This window comes from Patagioenas fasciata, chromosome 15, assembly GCF_037038585.1.
Source record: "Patagioenas fasciata isolate bPatFas1 chromosome 15, bPatFas1.hap1, whole genome shotgun sequence".
NCBI lineage: Eukaryota > Metazoa > Chordata > Aves > Columbiformes > Columbidae > Patagioenas > Patagioenas fasciata.
The window spans coordinates 15,838,499-15,856,570 of NC_092534.1; the positions used below are offsets into that span (position 1 = coordinate 15,838,499).

An 18,072-nucleotide genomic window follows, 5' to 3' on the forward strand; every position below is an offset into this window, starting at 1 on the left:
CATGGCCACTTGCCCCACTGCGCTGTCCAGTTGGTAATAATCAGGGCTGGTCAGAGCCATCCTGCATCATCCAAGGCTGAGACATCCCTAAGGGCAGGAGGGATGGGCTGTGTCTCGGCTAAGGGTCTCATCCTCTGTAGTGACAGCTCACAAGAATTGAGGTATTTTCCCCCAACTTTGCAACAACATGGATTTGACAGGTCACATATGGCATGGAGAAAGAGAGTGGCTGTGTTGCCCAGAATTCTGTTTCTGGGTGAATTGTTCTGTTCACAACAGCTCTTAACTTTTTGTTTTCATTCCCTGGGGAAAACTCCTCTGCTCCAAAGGTCTGTTGTCCTTTGCTGCTGACCTTCAGACTGTAGTGGCCTTTGATAGTAAACAACAAGCAGCTCTCCAGTCCCCCAAGAGAGGGAAAGCCTGGGCAGGGAGTGTGCAATTATATACACTCATCAACCAGATTAAAAGGAGAGCCTGGGAGAAAGGACCTCTGGTGAAACCCTGGATGAAAAAAGGGCTTTGCTTTGGGAAGTGTTGGGTTTTGTGGCTCTAGCCCACCCACTATGTGCTCCAAACACACCCAGCATCACAATTTCCTGAAGCCACGGTGCAGGGTTCAGCACAGGCACGTCTTTCATGCTGCTTTGGGTGAAGTGCTCTCACCCTGAGTTTTGAGACACTGTGTGCATCCAGGTTGGGGAAAACCTAAAAAATTACTAATCTCCCATATTCTCCACCCTGGGTCTTTCGAACAGCATTGAGTGTAGATACATTTATTTAAAAAAAACCCACACACACAAAACGAACAAACGAAATCAAATAAAACTAAAGCACACAGACCAGAGGAGTAAGTAGCCAGCCGGACGGGGAGGCGCTGCTACTAGAGAGCAGCGGTAGGGGCTGCGCGTCTTGTAGGGTTTTTACGGTGCAGCAGGCAGCGCTGCAGCGGCTGGTAGCCCTGCCTGCTGCCTGCTGCCTGCTGCCTGCCCCGCTGCCCGCCTGCCCCCTGCCTGCCCGCAGCCACAATGTCAAGAGGAGACACGTGAATGTAAGCCCACGGAGTGGGGCCCAGGCTGGCCGGACAGAGGGTCCCGGGCTGGGGACCTCCCGGCTGCCGGAGCCGGCTGTGTCCCCCTCCCACAAACGCCACCGCTGCAGGGTGGCACCGCGGGGTGGCCTGGCATGAGCAGGGGTGCATGGGTTGCTGGCATGCCGAGGGGTCGCATACGGGGTGCGACGGTGCCCGCCGACCGCGGGGGGTGGGTGCTACCGCCCCCGGAGCGCCCCACGCGTGGGGGAGCGACTGGCGATTGCATAAGACGGAGGATCTGCGGGGGGCAGGCACTGGGGTGGCTCTGGAGCAAGGCCCTGGCAGGCTGAGCTATTTTAGTGCTGGAGCTCAGGGAAGGCTGCCGGGGAATAAAATCTGCTTTTCGGGGAGAGCCGTTTTGCCGAGCTTGTGCAGTTTGCAGGGCGAAGGAGAGCGGGGTCTGAGTGCCTGTGGTTTGTGAGGAAGAAAGTTGTGTCTCTTGTTCAAGGTGCTGGGATCTCCTAAGCGTGGGAGTCTCCTTTACTTACAGTCTGGGAGATGTTTGCCTGAGATGGTGCTAAAATCAGATTTTATTAGTGGGAGGCAAAAACTGACAGCGGATCCTCAGCGTTCCCTCGCCAAGCCCTCCCTGGGGCTAAAACCTCTGACTCAGGGATTTGGGTGCTGGCAGAGGATGCTCAGAGCAGAGGATGTTCTGCACCTTGGAGCCGTGGTTCCCAGTGCCACGGCTCTGCTCTGATGGGCAGAGGGAGCTCGATTTTCCTTGCAGCTTCCAGAAACGCTGCAGCCCATACATTCAGACTCAGGAAAAACTCCTTGAGGGGCTGCTCTGCCACCCCCCCAAGAGCAGATGGGGTTCAGGCAGATGGTGCTTTGTCTCGGGGCTGACACAGAGTTGTGTGACAGCATCGCCCCGCACTCCGGCAGGGTCAGGACCACCCAACCATGGCAAAGCCATCGTTTGTTGAGTTTGCTGCCTGCATCCTAGCCAGGGGTGCAGGGTGCCGAGGCAGGCAGAGGCAGGTAGGCTCTGCCTAAACTGTGGGCATTGGGAGTGGAGAAGCTGGGCTCAAGGCTTGGGCAAGCTTTCCCTCTCCAACTAGGACAGCAATCATCCCCCTGTACTCCGCACTGGTGAGGCCCCACCTTGAATAGTGTGTTCAGTTTTGGGCCCCTCCCTACAAGAAAGACATTGAGGTGCTGGAGAGAGTTCAGAGGAGGGTGGTGAAGCAGGTGAAGAGTCTGGAGCACAAGTCTGGTGAGGAGCAGCTGAGGGACCTGGGGGAGTTTAGCCTGAAGGAAAGGAGGTAGAGGGGAGCCCTTATCACTCTCTGCAACTACCTGAGAGGAGGTTGTAGCATGGAGGGTGTTGGTCTCTTCTCCCAAGTAGCAAGTGATAAGATGAGAGGAAGTGGCTTCAAGTTGTGCCAGGGGAGGTTTAGTTGATATCAGGAAAAATTTATTCCCGGGGAGGGCTGTCAGGCATTGAACAGGCTGCCCAGGACAGTGGTGGAGTCACCATCCCGGTTTAAAAGATGTGGAGATGAGGTTCTTAGGGACATGGTTTAGTGCTAGAGTTAGATTAATGGCTGGACTTGATGATATCAAGGGTCTCTTCCAACCAAAATGATTCTATGACTGCCTCACACCTGCCTCCATCTCCCCCTCGCTCCAGCGCCAGGACGATGAAGTCGTACCAGAAGCTGAGCACAGCGGTGCCGCAGCCAGCGTCGTGCCGGCTGGAGGAGGAAGGGTCTGCCCCAGCGCCCGCCGGCCGCGGGAAGCTGGCCCCGTGCTGGGTGGGCAGCGGGCTGCTGGTGGCCGCCGTGCTGCTGAGCACCGTCACCGTCTGGGTGCTGCAGCAAGTATCGAGGGGCTGGCCAGGACCTGCGCTGCGCCCCAAATGTCTGCTGGTACCCGAAAGCCACCGCTTTGACTGCTACCCAGAGCGGCATGTGGTGGTGACCCAGGAGCTCTGTGAAAGTCGGGGATGCTGCTTCATCGAGAGCCCCCCACCTGCGGGGGGCAAGCGGGGGGTGCCCTGGTGCTTCTACCCCCCTGATTTCCCCAGTTACACCCTGGAGAGCCTCAACCAGACGGCGCTGGGCATGGTGGGGCTGCTGGTGCGGAGAGAGAAGGCCTATTACCCACGGGACATCAAAGTGCTGAGGCTGGACGTGGAGTTTGAGACAGACACGCGGCTCCACGTCAAGGTGAGCTCCCCACTGGCAGCCCCCGGAGCTCGTGACTGTGTTCCTGCACCCTCCATCCCATAGGTGACCATCCTCTGCTCAGACTGAGTCTGGAAGCTACCGTGCTCCAGGCATGGCTGAATGTGGCCTCAATGAGCATCTCCAACCCTTTGGCTTCTTGCTTTGCTGGTCTTTTTAGCATGTTTTCTGCCTTTTGCAGATAACAGATGCAGCCAGCCCACGGTATGAGGTTCCCCTCGAGGTTCCCCGGGTGATGAAGAGAGCAGAAAACCCCATCTACAGCCTGGACTTCTCCTGGGACCCCTTTGGGCTGCTGCTGCGGCGCAGGGCGACAGGGACGGTGCTGTAAGAACCCATCTCCTCCGCATCCCTAGGCAGGCTCCCACACTCTTCCCAGAGCTTTTTCCTTAGGGAAAAGCACACTACAGGATCTCCAGCTGATAATTACTTTTTGTCTTCATCCTTCCAGCGCTGCTCCCTTGGGGATGTGACAGCACGTCGCTTCCCGGCCTCATGGGCTGGCCATGTGCTTGCTATGGCCATGGCGGGGCTGGGTGGGATCAGCACCTCTCCAAAAACCTCCTGATGCCCCAATGCCTTGACAGGTCTTACAGCAGCCGAACATTGTCACCAATAAGGGACCTGGTGGCCTGGGGAAAGAGCCACTGAAGGGTTGTGGATTTCCCTGTTTCACCTCACTTTTGGGTTTCCCCGGCTGTCCAAGTTATAGGGACACCCATGGCTCCAGGCTTTTTGTGGAAAAGGACTGCAGGTGGCTTTGCTGCCCTGCTCTTAGTCACCTTAGTCACCTCCATGGCTTTGCGTATACTAAGCTGTTGGTGAGCACCAGTGGCTGCTTGCTGTATGGCCAGGGTGTTTTGAGATCCCATCCTTTCCTCCTCCTTCCCATTTGCCGATACCTGTGGTCTGCACTTTAATTGGGAGCTTCTTATCAGCGACACCAGGTTGAGAAACCCCACTGCCACACTGCCTGGGTGGTTAATAATAACCTGGGTGGAAACTTCTGGTGTCAAAGGCAGGGCTGCACTGGGCTGGGTCAGGCTGGTCCAGGCTTGGGCTGTGCCTTGCGTCCACACAGACCCAAATTTGCCACCTGGGCCAAGGTGTTTGTGCTGGATGCGAGGTGGGACATGTGGCCGTACTGGCCCTTGGGATGCTTCGAGAGGGAAGGGGTCAGTTGTTGGTAGGAAAATGGATCCAGATGGATCCCACCATGCTCTCTTGACTCACTCTCTCCCTTGATGTCACGCTGGCAGGCTCAACACCACCGTGGCCCCCTTGATCTTCGCTGACCAGTTTCTCCAAATAGCCACATCGCTCCCATCCAGGTTCCTGTACGGGCTGGGCGAGCACCGCGGCAGCCTCCTGCACAGCCTGGACTGGAACACCCTCACCCTGTGGGCGCGCGACGTCCCTCCCACGGTACCATCTCCCCCATCCCCGCGGGGGTGCAGGGGGCGAGGGTGGGGGTGCAGCTCTCCAGTGCATCAGACAAGCCCTGGGAAAACATGGCAGGAGGGTGGGCAGCAGCGCTGGGAGAGGCCGGGGTTGGTCGAGGCCGATGAGCAGATACGTGCCAGGGAGGATTTCAGAGCAATTACAAAACGCCCTTGGCACTCCGAGGGCCTCGGGTGTTTTCCGCTCCACCCTGCTGCTCATGCAACAGGTTCTGGTGAGGCAGGAGGTTTCCCCCTTGCCCAGCCCAGCTCAGAAGCAGACCCCGAGCTGTGAGGAAGAAGCAGCCTCCCATGGCCTTCAGCACAGCTCCGAAACGGCCCTCATCCCTCGCCTTGTCCTCCACGGAGGGACACAGACGCCTGATTAGGTGGTGGCAGCAGATGCAACGCAGGAACGTTTATTTGCTTGCAGTGAAACAGGGCTGTCGCTTTGCTGGGAGCTGCTCCCTCACGCAGCACCTTCTCTTTGCAGGAATCGTTCAACCTCTACGGCGCTCACCCCTTCTACCTGCTGATGGAGGAGGGTGGAGATGCTCATGGCGTTTTCCTCCTCAACAGCAATGCAATGGGTAGGTGTCCCAGGGGACCCTGGCTGGCTTGTCCCTGGAGGATGACCCAGCAGATGGGGACAGATGGGAGCTACTGGAGCGGCTGGTTCAGGAACTTGGGGCGAGAGGAAGCCATAAAAGGGAAAGATGTGGTTTGATGGCTCCGTTATTGAGCATAGCCATCTGTTTCCTGGCTACGGTGAAGCTCTTTAGCAACTGCTGAGCAGTTTAACCACACGCCCAGCTGCCGAGTTGCCTTTGGAAAAGCAAGTCCCTCATGTGCAGGTCCGTGCCTGTTCTCCCTCCACCCGAAATGGCGTTACCCCCAGGCCTGGCAGCATGGCACGGCGGGGGTGCAGCCGGGGGTGCCGACTGCTGCCCGCGCTCTGCCCAGCTGTGCTCCGCCAGCTGTGGCCGTGGGATCCTCCCGTGTGTGCCAGCTGAGGACACAGCAGCTCCCGCGGGCTCCTTGTCATCTTGGGGACAGTACCAGTGACCACCTGTCCCTGTTTGCAGCCAGCTGGGACGATGCTGTGCAGCTGTAGCTCCAGCTGCGCTCAGCCTTATGCAGTGATGCTCCTGAGGAGGAGAGCATGGGGGAGATGCAGCCTCCTGAGCTGAGGGTTGGGGGCTTGTTGGTGTGAAAAGCCCAACACAAGAAAGCCCTTGCTACCCCGCGCTCACTTGTACAAGTAGTTCTTGATTCACTTTGGAGGGGATTTTTTGTGGAGGGCACGAAGAACTCCGTGCATGTACTTGGTCTTTAAGTAGGAGCTGAGAAAACAGCACAGCTTTGGGTTTAAAGAGCACATTTTTAAGACAGTGAGCTTTCTCCCCATGTGAAGCAGGGATATCCCTAGGCTGTGATGGTTTAAGCCCCCAGATACCCATTTAGCATCTGCTGAGTGCAAGGCAGGGATTTCCCCGTTCCCCTGCTGTAAGATGAGTGTTACCTGGATTGCTGCCTGGTCCCTACTGTGGGGATCAGGGTCTGGGGGATGCTCCCCAGTTCTCACCATGTTTTTCTCTCCCTGCCCCTTGCAAAGAGGTGGCCCTGCAGCCCGCTCCAGGCCTGACCTGGAGGACCATCGGGGGGGTGCTGGATTTTTACATCTTCCTGGGGCCCGACCCCAACATGGTCATCCAGCAGTACCAGCAGGTGATAGGTAAGTGCCTGCACCCCGATATGGCCATCTGTGGGCACCTTCCCCACATGCCCATCCCTGTCTCCACCACCATCCCTAGTCCTCCCAACTGGGGAGTAGTCAGCGGTCCCCAGCCATCCCATCCCTAGCCTTTGCAGCACATCAGGGGTCAACAGTCACCTCCTTTCCCCCTGTCCTTCCTGTCCTTTTGAGATGCTGCTGTCGTCTCGAGACACCCCATCCGTGCTCCGTCTCTCCCGCTGTAGGTTTCCCGGCCATGCCGCCCCTCTGGGCACTCGGCTTCCACCTCTGCCGCTGGGGCTACGAATCCAGCAACGAGACCTGGCAGACCGTGAGAGCCATGAGGAACTACCAGATCCCCCAGGTAACGCCCCAGAGCCGTGGAGGGGGGGTCCGGGCTCTGTCCCCCAGCCCTGAGCCTCTGTCCCGCAGGATGCGCAGTGGAATGACATCGATTACATGGACGGGTACCGGGACTTCACCTTCGATCCCCATAACTTTGCCTCTCTCCCCTCACTGGTGGAAGACCTCCACAAACACGGGCAGCACTACGTTATGATCTTGGTAATCCCCATCCTTTCCCCTGTGTTGTCTTAGGTCCAGAGCTGGGATGCAAAGCAGAGGTGTAAGGGATGCTAGCTGCCCTGGCTGAGCCTCCCTGGCCTGGGGGGGTTTTAACTGAGGTCGGTCCCCAGTGCTGGACGGGCAGCTGTAAACTACCACTGGAAATCCTCCTAACACAGGAACTGTGGAGGCACAAGCCAGGTTCTCATGCTGTGCTCCTGCCTGCTGCAGGAGTTCAAGGATGTCCCTGTCCCCTGTGGGCAAAAGAACTGAGGAACTGTGGGTGTTGGGCTCGGGTGCCCCCACATCCCCGTGGGTGCTGTGATCTTGTGACCTGGCTGTGATCTCCTTTCTTCCCTCCGCAAGGAAAGGGGATGCAGGTTCTGCTTGCTGGGGGCGGTGGGGACTGGGGGCCCTCCTGGGGAGGGAAAGGTTGGGGGCCCTCCCTGTTGAACTCCCTGTTGTAACCCAAGCCTATCTGTGACCTGATGTTTCTTGCATAAGCACAAGATTTCTTGTATTTGTCCCTCTCCTGCACAAAACACCCAAACAGGTCCCGGGGACTTGCAGAAGTGGCATTTTAGAAAACATGCCTGGGAGTGTTGAAGCAAGTTTCTGTTCCCCATGGGGGAACCAGCCGCCGTGTGTGGGCTCTGAATGACTCCGTCTGGGTTGTCATCTTCCCTGAATCACACCGGCCTGGCAGGGTGAAGGGGGAGCCGGGAAAGGCACTAACTAACCCTCTGCTCCATCCCCAGGATCCCGGAATCAGCAGAACCAGCCCTAACGGCTCCTACTGGCCTTTCGATGAAGCCTTGAGACGGGGCTTGTTCCTCAACACCACCAAAGGGCAGCCACTCATCGGGCAGGTGAGGAGCTCCGGGGGGAAATCCCAGCTGCACAGGGTTGTGCAATAGCAGGGTTGAGATTTCATCCCTCACGCTGGAGGGAAAGCCAAGCGGCCGAGGAGCCTCTCCGGGATGATTACCAGAGCCTGGCTCAGCCCCCAGCCTCGCGTGTCACCTCCCGGCCGCTCCGCCAGCCCCAGAACCAGCCCCTGAGGCACCCGTGGAAGTCATATGAGCTTAACGGAGTCGGCGGTGCTGCCCAAGGACTGTCATCTGATTTCTCTGCCTTCCCGTTTCTGGAGCAAGGGGAGGTTGTGCATGATGGGCACACTCCTCCAGGTCTGCTCTGCAGCAGTTCCCTCCCAGTTTGTCCCCCATTTGCTCCCACCATCTCTCCCTTGGCATCTACAAGGAGGGGGGCTTTTAATATAGCCTGAAAACATGGGGGAAAATGAATTGGCCAAAATTTCTGGAATGAGGCAAAGTGCAGAGAAATCACAGCTCTTCCCTGGCGTGCCCTGGACTGGGTGGTGTTGGGGGTCGTGAAGGCAGAGGCAGAGCAGCTGCTCCATTGGCCGCGGGGGGTCCCGAGCACCCCGAGGCTCCCGTGTACCGGGAAGGCTGGAGGGATGCTGTGCTCACAGCATCCAGGACTCAAAGCACTCAGCCTGGGTTTATCTGCTGTTTTATTGCCCATTTCACCCCCAGGTCCTTCGGCACACTCACAGCCCTGTGCACCCTGCTCTTCCTGGCAGCCCCCCACAAACCTCCCGTGCTGAACCCATGGTTTTGTGGTGTCCCCACAGGTCTGGCCTGGCTTGACAGCCTTCGCAGACTTTTCCAACCCAGACACACACCAGTGGTGGCTGGAGAACCTGCAGCGCTTCCATGCCCGCGTGCCTTTCGATGGCCTTTGGATTGTAAGTCCCTCTTTGTCCCCTGGGTCACTCCTGCCAGCAGCTTGGCTTGTACCCAGTATGTGTGTCCTCGCAGGACCGTCTGTCCCTCAAATGCAGCTTTTCCAGGTTTATCTGCTGATCCCCAAAACCTCCCCTGTGAAACTGCCCCATGATTTTCTTTGCTTAGGACATGAATGAGCCATCCAACTTCATGGATGGGTCTGAAGAAGGCTGCCCGCCGGGAGAGCTCGACAGTCCCCCATACACCCCGGGTAAGGAGGTAGATGTGCTGGGAGGTACCTCGTGCTTTGAGATTACTGACAACCAAATGCTGTGGGAGAGAGCAATTTTTAAGAGACATTGTGTCTCTGTTTTATACCCTGAATATCTCCATCCCTACGGTATCCGTGTCCAAGCCTTGCACAGTGGTCATGGCCATGTCAGGGTGCAGAATGGGACCCCCTGCCTGAGCTTTCAGCGCTGGGTTGGCAGCGGTGGCCGGTTCTGGTGCGGGAGGGCGGGCTCAGAGCCAGCACGTGTGGGGGGTTCATGTCCCCTGCACCCCGCCACCACCGTGTGCCAACGCGCCTGTCCCTCCTGGCAGCCGTGCTGGGCGATTCCCTCTCTGCAAAGACGGTGTGTGCCTCGGCCAAGCAGAAAGCCTCGGTGCACTACAACCTCCACAACCTCTATGGGCTGATGGAAGCCAAAGCCACAGCGAGGTACCTGTGCATCCCGCTTCCCGCCAGCCTGGGGATGAGACGGGACAAAATCCTGCTGCTCGGGGCTGTGTTGGAAAAGGATTTGAGTGCCAGACCCAAAGAGGAGATGCTCTGGCTGATCACAGCCTGCAGGATGGGAATAACGGAGGGAGGAGGGGAGCCAGCGCTGCTCCGGGAGCAATGGGTGCATGAGGCCGTTCCTGGTGCTGAACCTTTGTATCTCTTGGGCCAACCCTCTGGGGCTGCGGTGGGGCCAGACCTCTCCCTCCACTGCTGGGGGATAAGGCAAACTCCTGGTGGGCTGCTCTCACCTCCTGCCCCCGGCTCTCCCGTTGCCTTCCAGCGCACTGATCCAGATCCGGGGGAAGCGCCCACTCGTCATCTCCCGCTCCACCTTCCCCAGCCAGGGCCGGTACTCGGGGCACTGGCTGGGTGACAACCGGAGCCAGTGGAAGGACATGTATTACTCCATCCCAGGTGGGTGGCATGGGCTGCCTGCAGATCCCCCCGCTGCCAGCACCCTCAGCTCCATCGAGCTTTCTGCTTGTTTGGAGACATCTCCAAAACTCACTGTGCCCTGCGGACCGTCCCTGCCCTCAGGGCTGCTGAGCTTCAGCCTCTTCGGCATCCCGCTGATCGGCGCGGACATCTGCGGCTTCTCAGGCAGCACCTCGGAGGAGCTGTGCACCCGCTGGATGCAGCTCGGCGCCTTCTACCCCTTCGCCCGTAACCACAACACCCAGAACGAGAAGGTCGAGGGCAGCAAGCCTGGTGGGAGGCATCCCAGGGGTGGAATGTGGGATGTGGGGTGTGAGATGGGTGATATGGGATGTGGGATGGGGGATGCGGGGGCTCAGGAGCAGTGGGAATGCCCAGCAGGGATGGGGATGGGGTGGCCGCTGACTCCCCTTATCTATCTCAGGCCCAGGACCCGACGGTGTTCAGCCCCGCGGCGAGGACAGCCATGAAGGACGTGCTGCTCATCCGCTACTCCCTCCTGCCCTTCCTCTACACCCTGTTTCACCGTGCCCATCTGCATGGGGACACTGTGGCCCGGCCTTTGTTCTTTGAGTAAGAGCATCCCTGCCGGGAGCTGGGGAGATGCCTTGGCTGGATCATGGAGAAGCAGCTGATCCGAGTGGTGTCTCCATCCCACCACAGGTTCCCCCGGGATGTGGCCACCTTGGGGCTGGACAGTCAGTTTCTGTGGGGCAGGAGCCTGCTGGTGACACCGGTGCTGGAGCCCGAGGTGGACTCGGTCACAGGCTACCTCCCTCGAGGCGTGTGGTACGACTTCTACACGGTGAGGAGCTTGACCGTCGTGTGGATGCGGATGGGAAGACATGGCTGAGTCCAGCGAGCCCCCATGGATGCCCAAGCCCCCCGCCATGCCCATGACCCCCTCACACCCGTGTCTCTCTCACTGCCTGCCCAGGGCTCCTCAGTGAACAGCAGTGGGGAGATGCTGAAGATGTCAGCTCCCCTGGAGCACCTCAACCTGCATGTGCGGGAGGGTGCCATCCTGCCCACGCAGGTGAGCACCCACCTCTTACCTCTCCGGGGCCTGTCCACAGCTTGTGTGTCCCCACCAGAACCTCAGCTCCCAGACCCTATCTCGGGTGCTTGTGGCCCTACAGCACCCATCTCTTTGAACCCCAGAAACCAGGGACCACCAGCAAGGCGACTCAGGGGAACCCTCTGCGCCTCATTGTGGCCTTGTCCTCGAGTGGCACCGCCTGGGGGGACCTCTTCTGGGATGATGGCGAGAGCCTGGACACCTTTGAGCGAGGCAGCTACTCCTACCTGGTGTTCAACGTCACACAGGTGGGACATGGTGGGGAGGGCAGGGTGGGGGGTCCTGTGACACCCAGCCCCCCCGAGCTCACACCGTCCCCTCCTGCAGAACATCTTCACCTCCACCGTCCTCCACGCCAGCACCGAGGCCACTGAGGTCACCATTAACACGCTGAGCATCTTTGGGGTGCGGGAACCACCCAGCAAGGTCCTCCTGAATGGGCAGGAGAAGCCCTTCTCCTACCTGGACAACCAGGTATGGGCCCAGCTTGGGATGCCCTGTCCTGGGGGTCTCCATCTTGGGGGTGTCCATCCCTCCTCCCCAGCCCGTGTTGCAGGGTCCGTGGCGGAGGAGGTGGGTGAGGACTCCGGGGTCTCTCTCCTGCCATGTTGGGGTTCAGGGGAAGCAGAACTCAGTTGAGCTGGGTGGGGGAAAGGATCCCCATGTCCCCAGCAGAGGCTGTGCTCCCAAAATGTCTCCTGTCCTCATGCAGGTTCTCACCGTGGGTGACCTCGGTCTCAGCCTCAGCCAGGGCTTCTCCCTGCAGTGGCTGTGAGTGGGGGGCTGCGGCGTCACCCCCGCCTCGCCCAGACCACTGGTGCGGGAGATGCTCAACACTCCAGCCCTCGGGGTCAGGATGCTGCCATGGAGGAGGCGGTGGGGACTGTCACCTGCTGCCATGGGGCCCCACTCCAGTGCAACTGGGGATGGGGGGCGCGGGGCAGGGGTTTGGGTGGGTGACCCTACGCGGTCCCGAGTGGGTGGTGGGGGTCAGGGTGTGGGTCGGGGTGTGTGTGCCTGCGGTCCCCGCTGCAATAAAGTCACCTGGAGAGCTTGTCCTGGAGTGTGATGTGGGGATGGGGTGGTGACATGGGGGGGGGACAAGGGGTGGGGGGCAGCTGGTTGCTGCGAGGCCCCCCACTTTAATCCCTGATCCCCCCGAACTCAGCTGTTCAATTCCAGCACCAGTCCAAGCCCCCTGGTTCCAGTCCCCCCATCCCAAACCTGTGACTCCCCGCTCTGGTCCCAGTCCCCCCCAACATACCCAGTCTCAGCCTCCCAGCCCCCGCACCGCCTATCTCCGTCCCTCTGTGTCCTCACCCTCCCCCAAATCCCCCCGAACCCCGCTCTGACTCCGCACCCCCGGTCCCTCTCGTCGCCACCCCGGGGTGCAGTTCCCCCTCCAGCCCGCTGGGAGGCGTCACTGCCCCGCCCACACTCCGCGGCGCGCCCTCCCGCCAGCAGGCGGCGCTGTCATTGGGGGCGGGGCCAGTGTTGCGGCGGGGGCTTGCACCTCGGGGGCGGGGCGTGAATAAGAACTTCCGGTTCCGGGTGGCGGTGGCCCGTCGGAGGGGTCTGTGCTCGGCGGCTCCATGAACCGGCCCAAGGCGGCCGCCGTGCGGCGGCCCAGCGCCGTGCCCAAACCCTCCGGTGTGTCCTGGAGCCGCGGCCGCATTGCCCGGGGAGGGGGGCGGGCCCGGGCGGGCGGGGGGCTCCGGTCACCGCGGGGTTCCGGTCACCGCCGGCCGGTACTGTCGCGTCTCCTGGTGCGGCCTCCTCGGGAGCGCTGTGTGCGGTTCTGGGTGCCGCAGGATAAAAAGGATATAAAGCTACTGGAGAGTGCCCAGAGGAGGACTGTGAAACTGGTGAAGGTTTGGCGGGGAAGCTGTATGAGGAGCGGCTACAGTCACTTGGTTTGTTCAGCCTGGAGAAAAGGAGGCTGAGGGGAGACCCCATGGTCTGCAGCTTCCTCACAAGGGGAGCAGGAGGGGCAGGCACCGAATTCTTCTCTTTAGTGACCAGTGACAGAGCCCAGGGAATGGCAGATGTGCCAGGGAGGGTCAGTGGGACATGAGGAGAAGGTTCTTCACCCAGAGGTGCTGGACACTGAACAGGCTCCCAGGGAGGTGTCACAGCCCCAACCTGACAGTGTTCAAGAAGAGACTGGACAACGTCCTCAGACACACGGGGTGACCTGTGGGGTGTCCTGTGCAGGAACGGGAGTTGGACTCCATGATCCTGTGGGTCCCTTCCAGCTCAGGACATTGTATCAGTTTTTGAAATGCCTGTTCCCTTGCAGCACACCCGCCGCCGGGAGACTTCATCGCGCTGGGCTCCAAAGGGCAGAGTGGTGAGGGCAAGACTGCTGTCACTCTGCTGAAACCAGCGCCCCCCGGGCTGCCCTCCGAGCGCAAGCGGGACGCGGCGGCTGCCTTAGCGGGCCCAGCGGGGCTGACTGGCCTGACCAAGCGCCCCAAGCTCCCCTCCACGCCTCCCCTCAGTGCCCTGGGACGCCTGGCAGAGGCGGCTGTGGCAGAGAAACGAGCCATTTCACCCTCCATCAAGGAGCCGTCTGTCATCCCGATCGAAGGTGAGGCCTCACTGTGCTTCTGCTGTGACAGGCAAGCGAGGATGCAAACTTCAATTTACCATTCCCTAGAGTTTCAACCTAAAAGCCTTTATCTAAACCCAAACACTAACATTTGTGTGCTGTCCTTAAGGGTTTCCCCTGCTGGATATAGTCACAGTTTTGTCTCCTCTCCGGTCTGCGTTGGGTTGTGTTCATCCTGTCTGTTAGCTGCTTAGTAGCAGCGTCTGAAAGACTCCCTGAGAAGATCTTTGAGTCTGGATTGTGGTATTTTATCAATATGTTTCTTTAGTAGACTCTGCATCTGCATGTTGCTTGCTTTTTGAAGTGTTATTCTGTTTTCTTGTGTTTGATACATTTACAGAGGAGTATTCTAGCATGGGCCAACCAAAAAATAATCAGAGTATTGTCAGGGGTGAGACAGAACTTTTCGTATCAATTAGGTAGGGAAAAACTGTTGTAGGGGGTGAGGGTGAGCAGGTCCATGCTTTGCTTTCCTGGTGACTGGCCCTGCCAGCACCTAGCAGCAGGTTGTTTTGTGTGAGGGTGAACACTGATGTCCATGTGTTGATGATTGCAGTTGTCCCCACGGTGCTGCTGGATGAAATTGAGGCAGCGGAGGCAGAAGGCAACGATGACCGTATCGAGGGGGTGCTGTGTGGAGCCGTGAAGCAGCTGAAAATGAACAGAGCCAAACCTGATACCACACTGTACCTGAGCCTCATGTACCTGGCAAAAATCAAACCTAACATATTTGCCACTGAAGGGGTTATCGAGGTGAGGGCCGTGCTGCATCGCGACTCTTGGGCTTATTGACGTATCGTTGCTGCCAGCTTGCGGGTGTCGTTGAGGTTGCTCTCAAGCCAGAGTGTAACCTGAGTGTCTTTATAAATACTGTAGCTCTGTGGCAAGCTGCTGGCACTCGCTTTTCTTTTTCTAAAGCTTTTCTGTATGTTTGTTGCGAGATGGCTTGATTATTTTTTTTAATTGATTTTTCTTTATGGATGATCCTTCAGGCACTGTGCAGCCTACTCCGAAGAGATGCCTCCATCAACTTCAAAGCTAAAGGGAACAGCCTCGTGTCTGTCTTGGCCTGCAACCTTCTCATGGCAGCTTATGAAGAGGATGAGAATTGGCCAGAGATCTTTGTCAAGGTTGTTGAATCATGGGAGCTTCTACCAGAATGGGGCTGGACTGAGTAAAACTGCCCAGAGTTGGGAAGGCTGAGGGTGTTGGGAGCGGGACAGAAGCAGAGGGTTTATTCCTGCTGCAGGGGAAGGGGGTATCCAGTGTTCAGTTGCCCAGCGTGGGGAATGCAGCTGCGGGGAGCAGAAATTAGAGGTTGGGCCTATGCTGTAATGATGAGAGAAAAAATCAGGGTCCTTGGTTTGTTGGGTTTTTTTTAAAGGAAAATCTCCACTGGTTGTTGGCTGTAGTCTCCTTTGTCTTTTGGTGCCTTATCTTGGCTGTTTTCTGAGATGCCTTTGACAATCTGTGCTGATATAAGCATCCCAAAGACTTCTTATTCTCCAGTTTATCCATAGGGATTAAGACAACCCATTGGTTTTAAAAGCCTAAGCTTTTAAAAGACCAGCTTCTATATTTTGGTGGTAAAAGTTGTAAAATCTTTGCTAAAGCTTAATCAGCTTTCCTGCTTGAGAGGGTCTGTGCCTAAAAGAGGTTGGGGTGTGCTGCTTTGGGTTTTTTGCTGTTATGTGACTTGCTGCACTCATCTGATCTGTTTTTTATCCATGCCATGGTTCTGGTAGTTTCCTACTTTGGAGCTCTATATTGAAAATAAGTAAAAACTGGGGAAGCTAGGAAATACTGCAGAAAAAAAAAAAAGGCTTGAGGGTGGTTTGTGTTGTGTTCTGCAGGTTTACATTGAGGACTCCCTTGGGGAGCGCATCTGGGTGGACAGCCCTCACTGCAAGGCGTTTGTGGAGAACATCCAAACAGCTTTTAACACGAAGATGCCTCCTAAGAGCATGCTCTTGCATGGGGAAGTTGGACGTAGTGGAGGGGATCTTAGTGCTGGTAAGAAGATGTTTGGGAAGTGGAAGCAAAGGGGTGGGGAGAGGCTGGAGCCTGGTGAGCTTATTGAGTGGGAAGAATAGTTTGTTACTGGATGGAGTCACACAGACCAGAGTTTGAGTTCTAGACATTGCTTTTCCTCTCTTTGGGAAAAGACAGGAGAACATCGAGGGGATGTTTGAGGGCAGGCAGTGAAAGAGATGTGGAGAATGTGCCTATATGTGTGAGGAAGCAACTAGCTCAGTGTTGCTGTAGGAGATCCTTGAAAGAAACCGAACATACAGAAGCGTGAGTGATCTCTAGAAAGAAGAGTTGTCTCATGGAGTGTGCTGTGTGCTGGTCTCTCTTAGGGAGTAGTCCACACCCTTCCATGACGGAGGAGGAAGACAGCCAGAGTGAGCTGCTGATTGCAGAGGAGAAGATGAGCCCAGAGCAGGAGGGCCAGCTCATGTCCAGGTACAGTGTGTCTTCTCCTGACGTAGGCACGAGGCAGATCTGTCTGTGCAATGCTGCAGCAGGGAGCGTCCTCTCTGCACTCGTTATCCTGTGGCATTTGCTGGAGGATGTTAAACATCAGATACAACTGGTTCTTGGAGAAAAGAGTAGATTTTGTTAGTTTGTAATGTGTACCACAAACAAGAAAGCATGCTGATCTCTGGACACAGTGATGTGTGGCCAAGCTGGCTTGCATGGAAATGAATAAAATGCCCTTTGTGTGGCCCAGGTATGATGACCTTGCAGAGAGCGTGGAGGAATATGTTCTAGACATGCTGCGGGACCAACTCAACCGGCGCCAGCCAATGGACAATGTCTCCAGGAACCTCCTTCGACTGCTGACAGCAACCTGTGGCTATAAGGAGGTGCGGCAGATGGCTGTGCAGAGGCTGGAGATGTGGCTGCAGAATCCAAAGGTAAGAACAGAAGCTGTTGAAGTACAAATGTTCTGGACCAGGTCTGGAATCCAGCCAGGAGGGTGGCATACTCTATGCCAGTTACGCTTCTGATCTGTGATGGCAGGTGGCTGTAGGCTTTCTCTTCTTCCCCTGCAGTTGACCAAGCCAGCTCAGGACTTGCTGATGTCAGTCTGTATGAACTGTAACACCCACACAGCAGAGGACATGGAAGTTATCTCCAACCTGATCAAAATTCGTCTCAAGCCAAAAGTCCTTCTCAACCACTACATGCTGTGTGTCAGGTGAGCGAGTGACTGTGTCTGTGATGGGAAGAGAAAGCACTCTGGAAGTTGTGACCAGGGCCTCGACGGTCTCAGTGTCTCTGCACGGTGGTTTTAAATACCAGCTTGGACCATTGAGTGTTCTCTGTAATATTTAAATGAATTTAATTGGCCTGGAAGTCTTTCAATAATCTTCTGATATTGCCAGACATCTGTGTGCCTCTATCCTCTTAATTTTTGTGTGTTAAATACTTTGAAGAGAAATCAAAACAGTGGATCTATTCGCAATGAAACTTCAACTCTGATACCTCTGGTCTCTTGCAGGGAGCTGCTGAATGCGCACAGGGATAACCTGGGCACCACAATTAAATTTGTGATTTTCAATGAGCTATCAAATGCAAGAAATCCCAACAACATGCAGATCCTGTACACTGTGCTCCAGCATAGCTCAGAGCAAGCTCCAAAGGTAGGTGAAATGTCTTGCGTGACTGCCAGTGATCCCAGAACCCCACCCAAGAGATTTAGTTGATATGAGGCTAAAATTAAATCTTTCCAGAGACAGCTCTGTGATCTGCCTCATACTGTTTTGAAATATTATTGTGGTTGTTAGGAATGAATGTACATGGGTTTTTCCTAACTCCCGCATTCTGGTTGACCAACCTTGTTGTAACGGAGTTTTGTGACACAAGTGTTATTGCAGCTCCCCAGGGATCTGAAGGACAGATCTGCCACCAGCATTGTTTCCTTTTGTCTTACATTGTGTAGATACAGATACATTACAAGGCACTGAAATTTTTCTCTCTCTCTGTGGCCTCAGTACCTAGCAATGGTGTTCCAGGATCTTTTGACTACTAAGGATGATTACCTGCGAGCTTCACGGGCTCTACTGCGAGAGATCATCAAACAGACGAAACACGAGATCAACTTCCAGGCCTTCTGCCTGGGTCTTATGCAGGAGCGGAAGGAGGCCCAGTATGCAGAGATGGAATTCAAGGTACCGCTTTCTTTGACCCTTGTGCTGCTGAGTGTACCAGTGGGGTACTGGGCTCTTCTGGCCGTTCTTTCTATTGTCTTTGTTATCTGAGTTAGTATTTGTGTCTCACATTTCATAGCAGTGCTCCCACATCCTATTTCCAAACATCTGCGATTGCCATTTTTGATGAAACACTGTTCCAGAAGGCAGCTCTGGGCGTTGCTGGTTCAACTCACTTG

At 56.6% G+C, this 18,072-nt stretch overlaps 2 protein-coding genes across 3 annotated transcripts in view; both read left to right on the forward strand.

Annotated features, from left to right (window-relative positions):
* Positions 1 to 912: 912 nt before the first annotated feature.
* Positions 913 to 12,006, forward strand: LOC136108521 (lysosomal alpha-glucosidase-like). Its single transcript, XM_065850350.2, has 20 exons — positions 913 to 1,048; positions 2,727 to 3,264; positions 3,464 to 3,609; positions 4,542 to 4,707; positions 5,215 to 5,311; positions 6,337 to 6,456; positions 6,702 to 6,820; positions 6,889 to 7,020; positions 7,779 to 7,889; positions 8,675 to 8,788; positions 8,955 to 9,039; positions 9,372 to 9,489; positions 9,833 to 9,966; positions 10,090 to 10,241; positions 10,412 to 10,560; positions 10,651 to 10,792; positions 10,925 to 11,023; positions 11,149 to 11,313; positions 11,393 to 11,539; positions 11,778 to 12,006. The coding sequence occupies exons 2-20, from the start codon at positions 2,737 to 2,739 to the stop codon at positions 11,838 to 11,840; spliced, it is 2,787 nt and encodes a 928-aa protein (XP_065706422.2). The 5' UTR covers positions 913 to 1,048; positions 2,727 to 2,736; the 3' UTR covers positions 11,841 to 12,006.
* A 599-nt stretch (positions 12,007 to 12,605) lies between these two features.
* INTS1 (integrator complex subunit 1) overlaps positions 12,606 to 18,072 on the forward strand; it is a 28,938-nt gene continuing 23,471 nt past the window's right edge. For both annotated transcript variants that reach the window (XM_065850658.2, XM_065850659.2), the window contains exons 1-10: positions 12,606 to 12,715; positions 13,365 to 13,655; positions 14,233 to 14,429; positions 14,669 to 14,806; positions 15,530 to 15,689; positions 16,037 to 16,142; positions 16,411 to 16,597; positions 16,736 to 16,881; positions 17,185 to 17,326; positions 17,678 to 17,854. In XM_065850658.2, the coding sequence (XP_065706730.2) occupies positions 12,658 to 12,715; positions 13,365 to 13,655; positions 14,233 to 14,429; positions 14,669 to 14,806; positions 15,530 to 15,689; positions 16,037 to 16,142; positions 16,411 to 16,597; positions 16,736 to 16,881; positions 17,185 to 17,326; positions 17,678 to 17,854 (1,602 nt within the window). In that variant the 5' untranslated portion in view covers positions 12,606 to 12,657. The remainder of the gene's footprint in view (positions 12,716 to 13,364; positions 13,656 to 14,232; positions 14,430 to 14,668; positions 14,807 to 15,529; positions 15,690 to 16,036; positions 16,143 to 16,410; positions 16,598 to 16,735; positions 16,882 to 17,184; positions 17,327 to 17,677; positions 17,855 to 18,072) is intronic.